Source organism: Heptranchias perlo, chromosome 5 (assembly GCF_035084215.1).
Source record: "Heptranchias perlo isolate sHepPer1 chromosome 5, sHepPer1.hap1, whole genome shotgun sequence".
Taxonomy (NCBI): Eukaryota; Metazoa; Chordata; class Chondrichthyes; order Hexanchiformes; family Hexanchidae; genus Heptranchias; species Heptranchias perlo.
Genome location: NC_090329.1, coordinates 126095175 through 126113403, shown reverse-complemented (window position 1 = coordinate 126113403; position 18229 = coordinate 126095175). Strand labels below are relative to the sequence as shown.

The 18229-nt window shown below is 44.3% G+C and overlaps 1 protein-coding gene across 1 annotated transcript in view; it reads left to right on the top strand.

Moving 5' to 3' along the window:
• The window catches only part of mrps18a (mitochondrial ribosomal protein S18A), a 72803-nt gene that overhangs the window by 7697 nt on the left and 46877 nt on the right, over nt 1-18229 (top strand). The window contains exons 3-4 of the mRNA XM_067985175.1: nt 3588-3695; nt 11134-11257. Of these exons, the coding sequence (XP_067841276.1) occupies nt 3588-3695; nt 11134-11257 (232 nt within the window). The remainder of the gene's footprint in view (nt 1-3587; nt 3696-11133; nt 11258-18229) is intronic.

Sequence of the window (18229 nt, the reverse complement as noted above, 5' to 3'; positions counted from 1 at the left end):
AGGGCGGTGGAAGCAGATTCAATGATAACCTTCGAAAGGGAATTGGATAAATACTTGAAGGGGAAAAATTTACAGGGCTATGGGGAAAGAGCAGGGGAATGGGACTGATTGGATAGCTCTTTCAAAGATTTGGCACAGGCACGATGGGCCGAATGACCACCTTATGTGCTGTATGATTCTATGAAGTCGGGGGGGGGGGGGGGGAGAAACTAAGGGAGGTTAAGGAGTTGTACAATGATGGATAAGATTGATGTAAACGATCTTCATTTCAAATCACTGAAGATGCAGGGAAGAGGAAAACTACATAAGCAGGATGTATTTTGAAGCTTTGAACAAGAGAGCGAAGCAGTGGTTACAATAGTATATATGGAAAAAATAAATTTCGGGGTGGAAAAAGAGAGGTTGGACACTGGCAATGAGAGGAGGATCATCTAACTAATGATCAGATTTTTCTTACATTCTGACCAGGAGTCTGAGAGAGGTGCATGAGCCAAGTTCAGGCCACCCGTGTGTTAGTATGTTTTTCCCTAAGTCCCTCAAGTATTCTTTTTAAACCAAGGGGAAACTGTCGAGGGAATGGAGGAGGAGACGTGGTCTCAGACTCCCCCTTCCCCATGATGTAAATCTTCCCCCTCAGTACTTTCTAGCTATCACTAGAAGCGGCATCCATGGTAACTGAGCGTCAGAGGCTTAGAGCAGAGAAGGTTAAGGGAAGATTTAATAGAGGCGTTCAAAATCATGAGGGGTTTTGATAGGGTAAATAAGGAAAAACTTTCCACTGGCAGGAGGGTCGGTAAACAGGCCACAGATTCAAGATAATTGGCAAAAGAACCAGAGGGGAGATGATTAATTTTTTTACTCAGTAAGTTGTTATGATCTGGAACGCCCTTCCTGAAAGGGCGATGGAAGCAGGTTCACTAGTAACTATCAAAAGGGAATTGGATAAATACTTGAAGATGAAAAATTTGCAGGGCTGTGGGGAAAGAGCAGGGGAATGGGACTAATTAGATAGTTCTTTCAAAGAGGCGGCACAATGAGCCAAAGGGCCTCCTTCTGAGCTGTAAGGTTCTATGAAGAAGCTGAGAATGTTTGGTGGGACCTGCCCTGACAAAAGAACATAAGAACATAAGAAATTGGAGCAGGAGCAGGCCAATCGGCCCCTCGAGCCTGCTCCGCCATTCAATAAGATCATGGCTGATCTGATCCCAACCACAAATCTAAAGAACACAAGAAGTCGGAGCAGGACCCGGCCACATAGCCCCTGGGCCCTCTCCGCCACCCACAGGGCATTGACCGATCCGAACTCAGCTTCATGTCCAATTTCCTGCCCGCTCCCCATAACCCCTAATTCCCTTTACTTCTAGGAAACTGTCTATTTCTGTTTTAAATTTTTTTAATGATGTAGCTTCCACAGCTTCCTGGGGCAGCAAATTCCACAGACCTACCACCCTTTGAGAGTATGAAGCTGAGTTTGAGAGTACTGGTCTAGGAGAGTAACTGAATTACAAGAGTGATCAGAGAAATGTAGAGGGGTTGTTTGAGGTCATCCAGGATAGCAAAGCTGATGGTAAGCATTGAAGTAGTGACGAATGGGAACGTTAAGAGCTGAAAGACTTGAAGTTTTCTACGTAAAAGGATGAAAGGTTTTGGAGAGTTATCAAGGTTGGGAGAACAGTGGAGATAGTTGGATGAATTCAGTGAAATGAGAAAGGGATATGTTGAACCACTGGAGTGAAGTTAAAGTTAGGTGACTAAAAGGAGTTAAAGCAGGCCATAGGGATGTCAGAATGAACACAAGTCCCTGCTTTTGGGATTTAAGTTAGTTTAAGAGGGAAATTGGAAGGGAGAAGAATCAGAGATTGTGAGGAACGGAGTAAAGTGGGAAGACTGAAGAATTGAGATTGGAGGAGAATGTTGCTGAAATGCAAGATAAAGTGATGAGGAAGCAGTGGGAGCTGTTTTGAGTTTCTCAAGCCATAGTGGATTGTAAATCTTGAGGTACTTCTACATTGCTCGCAGTATTGATGGAGAGAAGAAAAAGGATAAGGAGCTATGTTGCACTATTAACTCAGACTTGATTTCACATAATATTCAACAGGGTCTCGAGAATTATGTTATGTGTTCTTCAAAATGTTTGTGTTGTACAAGATAGGTTTGAATGAAGAGGATTCTTTGGCCCATTTGATTTCATCCGTCCAGAATAGTAACCCCACTGTAGAATCATAGAATTTTACAGCACAGAAGGAAGCCATTTGGCCCATTGCCTGTACCGGCTCTCTGGAAGAGCTGACCACTTCCATTCCCCAATCTTTCCCCTTTTAAATATTTTTCCAAAATTGATCCACTTCCCTTTTAGAAGTAATTATGAATTTTGCTTTCACTGTTTCTGATAGGGCATTTCATGTCATAATGACCCACAGGGTTAAAAAAAACCGACCCTCCTTACCTCTCTCTTCATTCTTTTGGCGATGATCTTAAATTTATGCCCTCTAGTTACCGATTCACTGATCAGTTTTTCCAATTTAATATATCAAAATCTCTCATCATTTTGAATTCCTCTGTCAGATCTCCACTTTCTCTACTCTAATTTTCTAGTTCTCTAGATTTTCTAGTGTCTCCTTGCAACTAAAGCCTCTCATCCTCTGCGATCATAATGAGTCTCTTCTGCATGCTCTCTGTGGCCTTCATTTCTTTTCTAATGTAAGTGCATCTAAAACTGGACACGGTGTTCATAGATGCAGCACAGGAGGAGTCCATTCGGTCCATCGTGCCTGTGCTGGCTCTTTGAAAGAGTTATCCAATTAGTTCCATTTCCCTGCTCTTTCCCCATAGCCCTGTAAATTTTTTCCCTTCAAGTATTTTCTAATTCCCTTTTGAAAGTTACTATTGAATCTGCTTCCACCGCCCTTTCAGGCAGTACATTCCAGATCATTACAACTCGCTGCGTTAAAAAAAAATGTTTCCTCATTGTGCCTCTGTCTCTTTTGCCGATCACCTTAAATCTGTATCCTCTGGTTATTGATCCTTCTGCCACTGGAAACAGTTTCTCCTTCTTTACTCTATATGGCGTTCTAATGGCTTTTCAAACATTCATTTCACCTGACTAGGCAGAGCCTCTGTTGACCATCTGATATGAAGCATATACGGTCGATAATGCAGTGTTTACTCAGCACTGCACTGCTGCAAACACAGTGAGCCAAAGTGACCATTTCTATTTACGAGTTTCTGGCTCTTTACTTTCGATCTCTCTGCCCCCTACCCCCTCGCATTTACGTTGTGGAAATAGTTCTGTAGTTGTGCTGTTGCTGCTAGTCTTCCAGATACGCCATGTTTATACTGGCAGGGTGGGTCTGGAGAACTAGCTGTAACTCTTGAGACTCTCAGGCATAAGAGTTGCTGTAAAGTCATGTTCAGGATTGTGGTGACAGACTATCCTTGGCTCGTGTCGGCAGACTCCATCTTCTTCCTTTGCAGTTGGGAAAAGTCCGTTTTATTTGGAGGAATCCTTTGAACTCAGGATTGTTACCAACCAATAGAAACGCCATGTCACCTTCTGTAATGGTCACACTCATTGATTCTGCTTTCAGATTGAAGGAAAGAAAGTAGAGGATTCTTCGGTGGCTTCTGAACCGCCAAATCCTTCAGGGCAGTGTCCAATCTGCAGATGGAACCTGAAGCATAAATATAACTATACAGTAAGTACACTGCGTTAAGGAACTATCCCTCTGTATAATAAGGTATTTTAATTAAATGCCCTTCATTTTTACAACCACCCAGAGAGTGGTTAGAATGTGAACTTGCTGCCATATGGAGTAGTTGAGGCGAATATCATAGATGCCTTTAAGGGGAAGCTAGATAAGTACATGAAGGAATAAAAAGATATACAGATAGGGTGAGATGAAGTAAGGTGGGAGGAGGCTCGTGTGGAGCATAAACACCGGCATAGAGCAGTTGGGTGGAATGGCCCGTTTCTGTGCTGTAATTTCTATGTATAATCATACAGTAGCAAGGATCCTATGTGGAATGAGTTTGGGCAGGCTTTATCTATTTAGCATGAATGCAGAACAGAACTTCTCATTTGTTATTAACTTGGCGGCCGTGCCTGTAAATGGCTGGTGTGAGAAATGGAACAGTTGTCACCCTGAGGTTTCAGGAAGTGCTCTTCAGAGATTGGGGCTGAGCAACATTGTTGGGTTGGAGTAGAGGCAACTTTATTCTGCATCTCGCCCTCGCGAATTGGCCGTGCTTGGTGCTGCCACTGGGTGTCCAGAATGGAGAGCGTTCCATTCCCTAAGCACTGATATGTCAGAGGGAGAGAGGGAGGGAGTTGGGTCCTGGGTTTGGGCCCCGACCCCCATGACTTGAACACAAGCCTGACACTCCATCTTGAATCTCTTCTGCAACCTCTCTCTGGCCTTCACTTAGTTTCTAAAGTAAGGCAACTACAACTGGACACAGTGACCTTGATTTTTTTTGTTTCCCCCCCGCCCCCCTCTTATTTGCACCCAGAGACACACGTGACCTTGGCCAAACCAATTATGTGGCTTAAAAGATCGCAGAATTTTGGGTTAAGTGCATAACTACAATACGCCCAAGTCTCCCCGATCTTCAACGGCCGTCTATTGATCCCTCCACCCCCAATGCATCCCTACCCGTAAAACTGGGCTCGGCGTTCCAATGGCTTTGCAAACATTCACTGACCTAACCAGGCAGAGTCTCTGCTGACCGTATCATGGCCGAGAATGCAGCGTTCACTCAACATTGCGAACAGAAGTGAGCCAAAGTGGGAGCGCTGAATCAATGGAGACGCCGTCAGTCTGAGACCCTGCTCAGGATACTGTGGCAGTAGCAAGAGAAACAACAGGGAGTTTGCCTGGTATCCTGGCCGCGCTGCTCCCTCAACCAGTAACAGTAGAAAAATAAATCCCATTGACTGTTCCTTCACCTTATGTCTGCTTTTGGGACTTTGGCTGTTGCATTTGGCTACTTAACTGTCAACAATATGGTACACTATATAAATGCAAGTCTATCTTTCTTTTTAAGAAGTGCCTTCAGCTGCTAGGCCCTAAGGTCTGGAATTCCCTCCCTAAACCTCTCCGCCTCTCTACCTCGCCCTTCTTCTTCAAGACGCTCCTTAAAACCGACCTAGCTCTTTGACCAAACCACCCTGATATCTCCTTATGGGGCGCAGTGTCAAATTTTGTCTGATTATGCTCCTCTGAAGCACCTTGGGATGTTTTACTGTGTTAAACGTGCTGTATAAATGCAAGTTGTTGTTTTATATCTTTTGATAACGCAAAAATTCACATGGGTAAGTGTGGGTGAGGAATCAGGGGATCAGTAACTTGTGTTTAATTGCATCCTTTTGTAGAGCATCTGTGATTATATCCTACTGTACTGCACTGGACGGAGACTGGAAATAACATTGGGCCCATCGACTGAGACTGGTATAGTTTAGTGACGGCTGAATGAGGGGAGTGGAAGTTTGACTGGACCTGGTGACTGCGTTCCAACCCAGATACGGCGCTACCATACACCAGGAAGCTTTCTGTGCATTCCTTTTAGCAAGCACCTGGGTGTGTTGTAAAGGTACACTGAGTACTTGTGGAGCAGGATAGTATAATTTGTTTCTTGACTCCAGGCCAGTGACTTTTGTTAGCGACTGACTTTTCCCGTTCAGTGGTTCTGCAGCCTTCACGTCCCTGTTGCCTGCTGAATAATGTATCCATGGGAGCATGAGACTCGAGCACATAGCGTAGGCTAACATTTCAGTGCAGTACTGAGGGAGCGCTGCAGTGTCAGAGGTGCCATCTTTCAGATGAGACATTAAACCGAGGCCCTGTAAAAGATCCCACAGCATTATTTGAAGAAGAGCAGGGGAATTCTCCTGATGTCATGGCCGAAATTTATCGCTCAACTAACACCTGAAACATATTATCTGGTCATTATCACGTTGCTGTTTGCAGGTTCAATAAGCACGCAAATTGGCTGCCGTGCTTCCTACATTACAACAGTGACTACACTTCACAAGTACTTCATTGGCTGTAAAGTGCTTTGGGACATCCTGAGATAGTCAGAGGCGCTATATAAATGCAAGTTCTTTTTTCTTTTCGTTATGGGGTACTCTGAGCTGAGCTTTCGGCCCCATATCCTCTCCATCGCAAAAGACCGCCTACTTCCCCCCCCTCTGTAGCATCTGCCCCCCTCCGTCCCTACTTCAGCCCCCCTCCGTCCCTACTTCAGCCCATCTGACATTGAAACGCTCATCCGTGCTTTTGTCACCTTCGGACTTGACCATTCCAGTGCCCTCCTGGCCGGCCTCTCATTGAAAGCGCTTCGTATGGTGAATTACTTTTTGAAGTCCAGCGATTGCTGTCACGTAAGGCAATGCAACAGCCATTCTGTCCCAGTCACAGCCCACAAACGACCTTGAGGCGAACGAGCAGTCAATCCTCTTTGTTCTCTCGAGTGATATTTTCTGAGGGGTGCAGTGCTGGTCAGAACATGAGGGAGAACTCCCTGCTTCGGACTGCCCTGGCTTGAACCCACAGCCTTGTGCACCCGATTGAGCCAAGCTGATGGGGCGCGGTGCAGTTGACTCGTGGTCCATTCGTGAAATGCAAAAGGGAGGCGATGATGGGAAGTATTGGATTTAACCAGTCTGGCTGTACTTGTAAGTGTTAACAGGTTGAGTGCTCCTAATGAAAACATTCTGTCCTCTTGTTGTGACTTCTGTCATTCTGTACTAAACTAAAAGCAGCACAGCTAATTTGGTATTACCACTTTCCAGCCCACAGATATAATGAGACAATGATGAAGAAATGTGTGGTTTTATGATTTAAACAAAAAACAGCTTGCTCCGCTGCTGTAATAGATGGCAGAGCTCCTAAAAGGCCAACTTGGGAGGAAAAACTTGCAGGACTTGTAGCCGAGATCAGGAGCTTGTTCAGTCACCAGTTAAAGACCAGAGCAAGCTATCTTGTGATAAGATCTTTTGCCGACGTAACAAGTCATTATATGCCAAAAGTAATTCATTGTGTGAAGCGCTTTAAAACATTTTGACAGAAGCGCAAGTATTATTTTAAGTTCACACACATTGACACTTCTGCCGATATGCCTCATCTGTACCAGATCAAGTCCCGACTGAGACTGTCTCAACTCATTTCACTCAGAACTTATGCAGCTGACTGACAGCTTTCAGCCTGTAAGGCTGGGATGGATTGGAACCCAGATCCCAGAGCTTGACAGCACAGTGTGCTAATCAACTGAAGGGGCCTTTGCCCTATAATGAGCACAGTCCGAGTTGCCTGCTCTCCCTTATTTCGGCTGTTCTCTGTAATGGAAATAAGTCCCGCTCCCTTATCCCTATGGCATCATAAATCTGCGGCAGTGTGGATGTCTGATGCGGTCGCAGAATAAGGGAACATAGAAACATAGGAACAGGAGTAGGTCGTTCAGCCCCTCAAGCTTGTTCTGCCATTCAGTTAGATCGGGCTGATCTGTATCTCAACTCCATCTACCTGTTCAAAAAAGGGTGTAAGGATAAATCCAGCAACTATATGCCAGTCAGTTTAATCTCGGTGGTGGGGAAACTTTTAGAAATGTTAATCCGGGACAGAATTAGCAGTCACTTGGAAGAGTGTGGATTGATTAGGGAAAGCCAGCATGGATTTGTTAAAGGTAAATCGTGTTTAACTAAGCTGATAGAGCTTTTTGGTGAAGTAACAGGGAGGGTAGATGAGGACAGTGCAGTTGATGTTGTGAATATGGACTTTGAAAAGGCATCTGATAAAATACCGCTTGTTAGGCTTATCGTCAAGATTGCGGCCCATGGAATAAAGAGGCCAGTAGCAACATGGATACAGAATTGGCTAAGTGGCAGGAAACAGAAAGTAGTGGTGAACGGTTGTTTTTTGGACTGGAGGGAGGTGTACAGTGGTGTTCCCCAGGGGTCGAAGCTGAGACCACTGCTTTCCTTGATATATATTAATGACTTGGACTTGGGTGTACAGGGCACAATTTCAAAATTTGCAGATGACACGAAACTTGGAAGGGTAGCGAACAGTGAGGAGGATAGTGATAGACTTCAAGAGGATACAGACAGGCTGGTGGCATGGATGGACACGTGGCAGATGAAATTTAACGCAGAAAAATGCGAGGTGATACATTTCAGTGGGAAGAATGAGGAGAGGCAAAATAAACTAGAGGGCACAATTCTAAAAGGGGTACAGGAACAGAGATCTGGGGGTAAGTGTGCACAAATCGTTGAAGGTGGCAGGGCAGGTTGAAAAAGTGGTTAAAAAAGCGTACAGGATCCACGGCTTTATAAATAGAGACATAGAGTACAAAAGTAAGGAAGTCATGATGAACCTTTATAAAACATTGGTTTGACCACAACTGGAGTATTGTTTCCAGTTCTGGGCACCGCACTTTAAGAAAGATGTGAGGGCCTTAGAAAGAGTGCAGAAGAGATTTACTGGAATGATTCCAGGGATGAGGGGCTTTAGTTATGTGGATAGACGGGAGAAGCTGGGGTTGTTCTCCTTGGAACAGAGATGGTTGCGAGGAGATTTGATAGATGTATTCAAAATCATGAGTGGTCTAGACAGAGTAGGTAGAGAGAAACTGTTCCCATTGGCAGAAGGGTCAAGAACCAGAGGACATAGATCTAAGGTGATTGGCAAAAGAACCAAAGGTGACATGAGGAAAAACTTTTTTACACAGCGAGTGGTTAGGATCTGGAATGCACTGCCAGAGTGCGTGGTGGAGGTAGATTGAATCATGGCCTTCAAAAGGAACTGGATAAGTACTTGAAAGTAAAAAATTTTTAGGGCGGGAGAGTGAGACTAGCTGGATTTCTCTTGCATAGAGCCGGCACGGACTCGATGGACCGAATGGCCTCCTTCCATGCTGTAACCTTTCTATCCACCTTGGTTCCGTAACCCTTAATACCCTTGCCTAACAAAAATCTGACGATCTCAGTTTATGAAATTTTCAATTGACCCCCAGCCTCAACAGCTTTTTTGGGGGAGAGAGTTCCAGATTTTCCACTACACTTTTGTGTGAAGAAGTGTTTCCTGACATCACCCCTGAATGGCCTAGCTCTAATTTTAAGGTTATGCCTCCTCGTCCTGGACTCACCCACCAGAGAAAATCGTTTCTGTCTATCTACTCTATCAGTTCCTTTAATCATCTTAAACGCCTCAATTAGATCACCTCTTAATCTTCTATACTCGAGGGAACACGAGCCTAGTCTTACCAATTTAAACACAGGGAGCCGTTTTGTGAAAAGTCAGAGCCCAACTTTCCTACGGAAACTGGCTGCCCGAAGTTGATGCGGGAGCGCAGCGATCAAACGGTGTGGTGTTGAAACAGGATCCAATTTAAGCACGAGGATAAAAGCACCTAGAGTAATCCAATCACTGCTTTATTTGCACACTATCGACTTTCTACCCCCCTCCCCTTCACCTTTTTAAGCTATAGATTCACTTTAAGAAAGGCCTAACTAGATAATCAATATTTACCTCAAATTCTGGAATTTGGGAGTCTTTAGAAATCTCTTATTCCTTGTCCAGCTTCGATTGGCAACCTCTCAAGAATGTGGCACCGCTGAATGCAAAGTAAATACGTTTCACTGCAGCAAACAATGGGAGCTGTTTCCTTGCTCAAATATTGGGCACTGGACTTCCCTTGGCTTTTAAATTAAATTAGTATTTTGCTAACTGAGCCCGAAAATTGCCTAATTAAAAAAAAATTGCGGAGCTGGTTAGCTAATTTGCAGAGGCTGGTGTTTGTATAAAGCACAAAATATGAGGAATTTACCTTTTCAGAACTCTGCTGCAATTGCTGTGTCACTGATGGTGCGATGGTGGTGGTCTGTAATTGGAACTGGAGCTCAGAAGGTAGTTGAGTGGGTGGGGGTCACTTAAGAATATCTAAAGAAAGGGGCAAAGTGGCTGAGTTTGAAAAACGAAGAGGGTGGTTTGCATAGTAAGAATCTTGCAGGGCGGTGGAGGAGAGCGATTTAAGTGAGTGGGGGAAACATGTATAGTTGAGAAGAAGCCATGATGATCACTGGCAAATAGACACTCGTTGTAGTTATCTGAAAATTGGCTGATTTGGCAAGTAATTGTCTCAGATTGGTAATTATGGGGAATGAAAGTGGCCAGTGCTTTCCCTCCTCCCGAAGGTGCTCACTCATGTTGGGATGTAGCTACACTCAGTACCTGGTCGAAGTGACCATGCTTTATATGTGAGCTGGAGAGTGAGTGTAGTCAGGCTGTTCCAGTGAGCCCAATCCCTTTCTCACTCCTTGTCCATATGTGGATGGTTTGTAAGTGATGAGGAGAATTCTTTCTGTTCTTATCCCCCCTCATAGCTATTGGACATTCTTCAGCTTCCCAGGTTGAGATTAGCTAGCTCAATATCAGCCAAAAGTGTTCACTTGGCTCAGCCAGTAGCACTCTCCCTGCTGATCCAGCAGGCCGTGGGTTCAAGCCACACTCCAGATCTTGAGTACGTACCTCGGGCACCAGACACCAAGATTCTGCTCCACTGGTCGAGGTGTTTGCTAAAGATCTCATGGCAGTACTGAGAAGAGCAGGGAGTTCCTCCTTTAACCAAAACCATTAAAAGAAAAACAAACAGATTCCATTTTTTTTCCCTGAACAAATGGCTTCAAGTTACTCATCGTTTGATGGATTTAACTTTCCGGTCACCAAAAATAGTTGCTCGAGCTTCAACCTAAGGAAATGCATCTTAGAAAGGAGTAGACTGTGCCAACTCATCAGTTGGACAGAGCTACAAATAGATCAGAAAGCACCAAGCTGGGAAGGCAAAGGACATCCTGAGTTTGTCTTGAGAGTGAATTAACCAAGGAGTGATGCACACAACTGTGAAGATTTTCACACACTGAAGCATCCTGTGTTTTGACCAAAGGAGGGTTTTTGGGGGAGGGAGGTGACAAAAGAGGATGCATTTGTACCTTTGTGTCAAAATTTTATTAATAATCATTAAAGACATTCCAAGTAGGTCTTTCGGTAAAAATTTGTGAAGCCTCCTGTTCCTATGTTATGTGACCCTTTTGTCCCTCTGGTTAGGAGTCATCTGTTTTCTCTTGTTCTTTCCCACTAGGATGTGCTGCTGCTCAGTCAGTTCATCCGGTTAGATGGAGGGATGATATCACGACGCATCTCCGGACTCTGCTTCGAAGAGCATAAAAAGATCGAAATCTGTGTGAAGATGGCTCACAGAGCAGGTAAATGCTTTTTTGTGTGTGGCTGTATTACCTCGTTGTTGAATTTTGCCTCGCTTTCTTCTTAGCAATGCTGCTTTCCTTTGCAGTCAGCGACCAGGCCCCCAGTTCCTCCATAGCTTCTGTTGATTATTCTGTTAATTCTGCGTATTATACTCTGTGGACTGCTGCCTTTTAATTCACCCCAATTTTTTTTTTAACCAGCTTGTGTGTATTCTACTGCCTTGCACAATCTTCCAATCATGATGGTGTGCTGGTAGCTTGCTTTCGGGCCTGTGCCAGTGATGTTATTGATCCAGTTGTCTTTGCTCCCCGCCCCCCCCCAAAAAAAAAGTGCAAAACATTAGCCAAAAACTGGCTGTGGGAGAGGGAGGTGAAGAGATGCATTGCTCTAAAGAGAAGCCTTTTTGGCAGACGATGAAAACCACTGTAGAGGAGGGAGAGATGTTTCAAGGGATATGAGTGAAAAGGTCAATTGAAGAGGCTGGTAGCCAGTCCGTATGTGCATATTGGACTGCATCAAGTGCTAGACCTTGACCCGAGCACTTCCCAACAGAGAGGGAGAGGTGAACGGAAAACAATCTGTCCCAAACTGCAGTTGTGTACTTTGTCTCCAGACCCGACATTGAAAGAAATATGACTGCTCTTGCTTGCCAGCCATCCACTCGTGGCTGTGAAATGGTGGTAAGGTGCCAAGGAGCTTAATAGGAAGGGAGGGGAAATAATATGCACTTTAAATGAATAGAAACGGGCCAGTTGCTTTTGGTCAGACTGTGCATTCCTTAGCCTTGATTGTTCTGCTCGTGCCACAGAATGGGATATTGCGAGATATTCACTGTACCAAAGTAACAATGAGACTGCCAGTGGCTTTAAAACCTTCACATCTAGCAGTGGAATGATCAAGTTGTAAACTAGGCAGTCATGCCCAACCAAATGGTGATCATGTAGAGCCCTGGTTTTACACAAGCAGATGTCAGTATGGTGAAAGTGTTCATTTTGACCAAGGCCATCATGACCAGGTGCAGAAGCTTGTTTATGGTGATCAGTTGTGAACTCGATTTGTTTGAGGTTAGTGTAATGTCCATGTTAAATAAAGAGAAGAAAGTTGAAGAAATTTAATTCTGTTAAAATGTCACTAGTAGTAAACCGCAAAGGTTAAGTTATTCAGATTTCGGAGAGTGGAATACTCCTCTACTTTTGGAGCCAATTATCAGTGTCTAGCATGCTTGCGGAACCCTAAGTGGATGAATATCAAAGAAGAGCAGATCACTTAAGGATGTAAATGCGCTTGAAGCCTGGAAGTATTCACCAGTATAGCAGTTAGTTCCATTTAGGCGGTTCGACATCTAAAATTAAGGATTGATATAATTTGCTTGGATTTTCTAGACAGGCTAATAAAACAAATAAATCTTCTTGGATGGATTCTATACCTGTAGATGCTAAGTGAGATTAGGAACAAGCTCTACCAAGTGATGTCAGTCATCGTGACAGCATTGTGAATACCAATGTTTCACTGCATTGGAAACGGGCTGACATTCCTATCTTCCAGGACAAGAAAACAAACCTGGAACAAAATAATAGGATGGATCTTTTAAGGATTACCTGTATGAAAATAATGTAGTATGTGGCAGTGAGCAGAGTTTTAGAAGGAGCAGATTTTGGCTAACAAAGCTCCTAGACAATTTTTAGAAAGTGACACCCCAGAAGGATGTTGGAAACCCTATGACATAATGCACCTAGACTTCCAAAAATACTTCATTACGTTCCACGTGAAAGGAACCTAACAAGCATAAAGTGATGGGTATCCTAGGTGAAACTTGGAGCTGGATAAAGAATTGGCTGAAAGAGAAAGCAGCGAGTACTAGTTAAGGAAGTGATGCTGGGTTGGGGAGATAATACGAGTGGAGTACCCCAGGGATCAGTGCTTGGATTCTTATTGTTTCTGACCCACAAACAACCTGGATCTTAGTGGTATCACTCTCGCCTCTGAGTCAGAAGGATTCAAGCCCCATTCCAGAGTACATAATCCAGGCTGATACTCCCGTGCAGTACTGAGGGAGTGCTGCACTGTCGGAGGTGCCATCTTTTAGATGAGACGTTAAACTGAGGCCTCATCTGCCCTCTCAGGTAGATGTAAAAGATTCCATGGCGTTATTCAAAGAAGAGCAGAGGAGTTCTCCTGGGTGTCCTGGACAATATTTGTCTCTCAACCAACACCACTAACACAAATTATCTGGTCATTATCTCGTTGCTGTTTGTGGGAACTTGCTGTGCACAAATTGGCTGCTGTGATTCCCTACATTACAACAGTGACTACACTTCAAAAGCACTTCATTGGCTGCAAAGTGCTTTGGCACGTCTTGAGATCGTGAAAAGTGCAATATAAATGCAAGTTCATTCTTTCTTGGATTTAGAAACTTAAAGCATTGATCACATTTGCAGATGATCTCAAACTGATGGAGGGCAATAGAGTGATAAAATCCCCAAGAAGTTACAGAAAGAGACAGATAATATTTGCAAGTGGGCAAGTAAGGCAGTTGAAATAAGTCTGGGCAGACAAAATGGGGGATCAACCCGGGCTCAATGAGGAGTGTAGAAGAGCATACTGTGGCATTCCCTCCCTAAACCTCTCCACCTCTACCTCTCCTTTAAGACGCTTCTTAAAACCTACCTCTTTGACCAAGCGTTTGGTCACCTGTCCTAATATCTGCTTATGTGGCTCGGTGTCATATTATGTTTGGTAATCACTCCTGTGACGTGCCTTGGAACGTTTTACTACGTTAAAGGTGCTATATAAATGCAAGTTGTTGTTTTCTATGGAAGGATGAGCTAGAAGGACCAAGTGGCCTGCCGTGACTGTATTTATCTTTGTGTTAGCTGTAGAGTAAAACTCCCTATGCAGTGCCCCCATAATGTGCCATAACCCCAGCTTGAGGAGAACACTACAGACCACACAAGTGTATCATTTCCATTTCTCACACCAGCCACCTTTCTTGCTTTTCAGAGCAAAACTGCCAAGTGCTAAACTAATTTCACTGTTGTAATAAATCAAAGAAAGGAAGCTTTCATCCCATTACTCATAGTTGAATTTAATCGCAGGTCCCAGAGTTGAATGGTCTACATTAACCCACTGTGCCACCCAGTCATCCAGAAGCCTGTTCTGGTAGTTTAGGTGGATGTTGAAGTTCCCCATGGCACTATTTGGAAAAGCATGGAGTCTTCCTGGAGTCCTGGCCAACATTCCTCCCTTGACCGGGACTTCCAAAAGAAATAATTCGGCATCCGTGTCATTGCTGTTTTAGAGATCTTGCTGTGCATAAAGTGGCTGCTGTGTTGGTCACTGCCATTGTATGTGAAGCACTGAGGTCTGATGCTCTGTGCAGTTCAGGCTTGTCATTGTTTTTTCAGTAGATGATTTAGTTTCAATTTCTATTTGAAATGAAACTCAAATCTCCCCTTCCCCATCCAATTTCTTCCTCCTATCCCCTCTTTTGGTACTTTAATTCTATATCAAGCTTAAATGTCCCAGGTGTATACCAGTAATATTAGATTTCTAACTGTTTAACATGTATTAAGACCACAAGAAAGTAGTGTTCAGTTCTGTTCTTGGTCTCTTTCCCCCCCCTCCCCCCCAACACTACACCATTGCCATTGAAACGTTACCTGTTAACCAATGACTGACCATGTCATGTCACGGTCACGCTGTGAACTATGTATGGCACCACTTGGCTGGGCACGTCGCTGGCAATTCGGGCACTTTCACAGCCCAACTGAACAAATGACTCTGCCTTGATTTGATGTGGTGATACACAAAGACCTGTGGAACATAATGTACAATTCATAAAATTGTACAGTGCCTAGCTGCAGTACAGAAGGTAATTTCCTACTTCCCTTCTGTTGGCACAGGGCACGTCTCATTCTTAACCGCCTGGCGAAGAGGACCAGTGTGGGTCAGAAAACCTGTGGCTATAGTAACTTGGCAAACAATATTGCCTGCCAGGTCTTAAGATAATGGGTGTTTAGGGCTAAAACTAGCCTTTGACTTCAAAACAAAGTAGATGTACGTGTGTTTGCTTGTCCTCTTTTATTTCTTTAATATTGTTATTGCTTTGATGCATGACTTCCTAGCACGTTCTTTAAAGTTTAAGTAGTCTCTGAAGTCATGATCTGCAGCACGTTCACATGTTTATTTTTTCCAATCGTTCCTCCCAGCCTTGCGCAGCTGACTCCATATCCCCATGGGTCTGAAGGGGCCAGTTACATGGCTGATTCCATATCCTCGTGACTTGGGTCCAAGGAGGACAGTTTTGTGGCTGAACCACACCGGTCGCAACCTTGGTGTGCTATTTGATCCTGAGCTGAGCTTTCGACCCCATCTACTCTCCACCACCAAGAGCGCCTACATTCACCTCTGTAACATCGCCCGTCTCTGCCCCTGCCTCAGCTCATCTGCTGCTGAAACCCTCATCCCTGCCTTTGTTACCTCTGGACCCGACTATTCCAATGCTCTCCTGGCCGGCCTCCCATCTTGCACCCTTCATAAACTTGAGCTAATCCAAAACTGCTGCCCGTATCAGAACTCGCACCAAGTCCCATTCACCCATCACCCCTGTGCTCGCTGACCTACATTGGCTCCCGGTCCGGCAACACCTCAATTTTAAAATTCTCATCCTTGTATTCAAATCCCTCCATGGCCTCGCCCCTCCCTATCTGTAACCTCCTCCAGCCCTACAACCCTCTGAGATCTCTGCGCTCCTTCAATTCTGGCCTCTTGCGCATCCCTTCAGCTCCCGAGGCCCTAAGCTCTGGAATTCCCGCTCTAAACCTCTCCGTCCTTTAAGACGGTCCTTAAAACCTACCTCTTTGACCAAGCTTTTGATCACCTGTCCTAATATCTCCTTATGTGGCTCGGTGACAAATTTTGTTTGATAATCGCTCCTGTAAAGCACCTTGGGACGTTTTACTATGTTAAAGGCGCTATATAAATGCAAGTTGTTGAATCTATATCACCGTTTAAGGATGCCATGTTGAAGGTGTTTACTACATTTGGGACAGTTTCACTGGCTCACTTGAGTCTGCTGAGGAGGTTTCATTTTGGTATTGTGACAGAAAAAAAAGTATCAGCATACAAGGGCTTATGACTGCAAACCATGTGTTACAGAAATCAAGATGCCATGTGGCATAGCCCCCTTATCTGGGCACTGCATGAGGGCTTTATTTCCCATACAAATAAAGCGAAAAACTGCAAATGCTGGAAACCTAAAGTAAAATGCTTGAATTACTCAGCAGGTCCATCATAAATTGGTAAAATGGACAAAAGGGTTCTGATGAAGTGTCTACACCTGAAACAGTGCCTGTCTTTTGCACAGGTGAACATGCTAACTATTTCCAGCAATTTCTGGTTTTATTTTCTGTAGTTCATTACTTTCTTGGTGTATAATGTGTCGCACTACGCAGGAAACTTACCTGTGCTGTTTTGTCGCCACTTTGTACTTTCCTCCCTCCCCACAAAGGTGGAGTTTGAGCTCATGCTCTCAACGAGAGAGAATTGGATATTTACCTGGTGAAAAATTTAGGGTACAGGGCAAGATAGCTGTAGTACCAGTGATGATTAAACCACTCTTGAGAATTAATCCCATGCATTGCTTTGAATCAATCTATCTGCCCTCTCAGGTGCATGTAAAAGATCCCATGACACTATTTCAGAGAATAGCAGGGGATGTCTCCTCTGTCTCCTGGCCAATAATTATCCGTCAACCAACATCACCAAAAAAAAACAGATAATCTGGACGTTATCTCATTGCTGTTTGTGGGATCTTGCTGTGTGCAAATTGGCTGCCATGTTTCCTACATTACAGCAGTGACTACACTTCAAAAATACCGCATTGGCTGTAAAGTGCTTTGGGACATCCTGAGGTAGTGAAAGGCATTATATCAATGCAAGTTCTTTCTTTAGATATAGTTACCAGCTACAATGCAGGTAGTCCTTAAAAGTGGTCACCCCCACCTCAAAAGTAAATAACTTTCTGGTATTGTTAAAGCAGAGGAAAGGGATGCACACTAGTTGTGCAGAGCTGATCTACTTTAAACTCTTAATTTGTTTTAAAACCAGCATAATAACACAGCCCTGTCTTAATTTATACCTAAATGTAACAATATCCTTTTACCTTTTTCAACACTTCAGTTTTTTTTTAATTAAAAAAACTTGAGAAATATGATAGTTTGGGCTGTTACCCATGTATCTGTGCAAGGCATGCAGAAAAGAGGAGGGAAGAGTATGTAAGACGGAAAATTTGCAGTGCTACTTAGCAGCTGCTGGAGCACATTCACAGCAGCGGCCAGAGGTGAAGGAGTTGATCATTTGAGGGTGAAGTAGTGAGGAAGCTAAGGGGAAGTTTTTTTTTCAGTTGACCGATGGTGAGGATAGTGTAGTTGGGGATTAGGATGTAGGTAGGACATGAGGAAGTGGTCAGAGAGAGAGAGAGTCCCTGTCAAGCAATTGAGACCTTGGTGATGGGAGAGTTAGTGAGGCTAAGGGGATGGGTGGGGAGTTCATGGGAAAGGTGAGATTTCGTGAGGATAGGAGAGGTCTGTGGAGGAGGGGCTAGGCATAGTTTAAAGTCACTGAGTGAAGCCAAGCAAATCAGCAGCAGGCCCAATCCAGAAGCCAGTTGAATAGTGAAGCTCAATGGGTAATGGAGATGAACGCTTATAACCTCCAGATTTCAGATCAGGAATAGCAAACGTAAACCTACAGGTCAACGCAGCAGCGGAATGAAGACCAGAAACCAGTCGGATAGTGGAGGTCGGCCCAGCGGCAAACAGCGCAGCATTGAAAAGTCCAGAAGCTAGTAGAACGGTTGGCTACAAGGGGAAAACTTCAGAGAAGGGAGAGTTACCTTTTGTTGATGGGCAGAGTGGAACAGAAGCAGGGGAGGCTGTGCAGCAGCTGAATCCAGGGTAGTCCAGAGGACC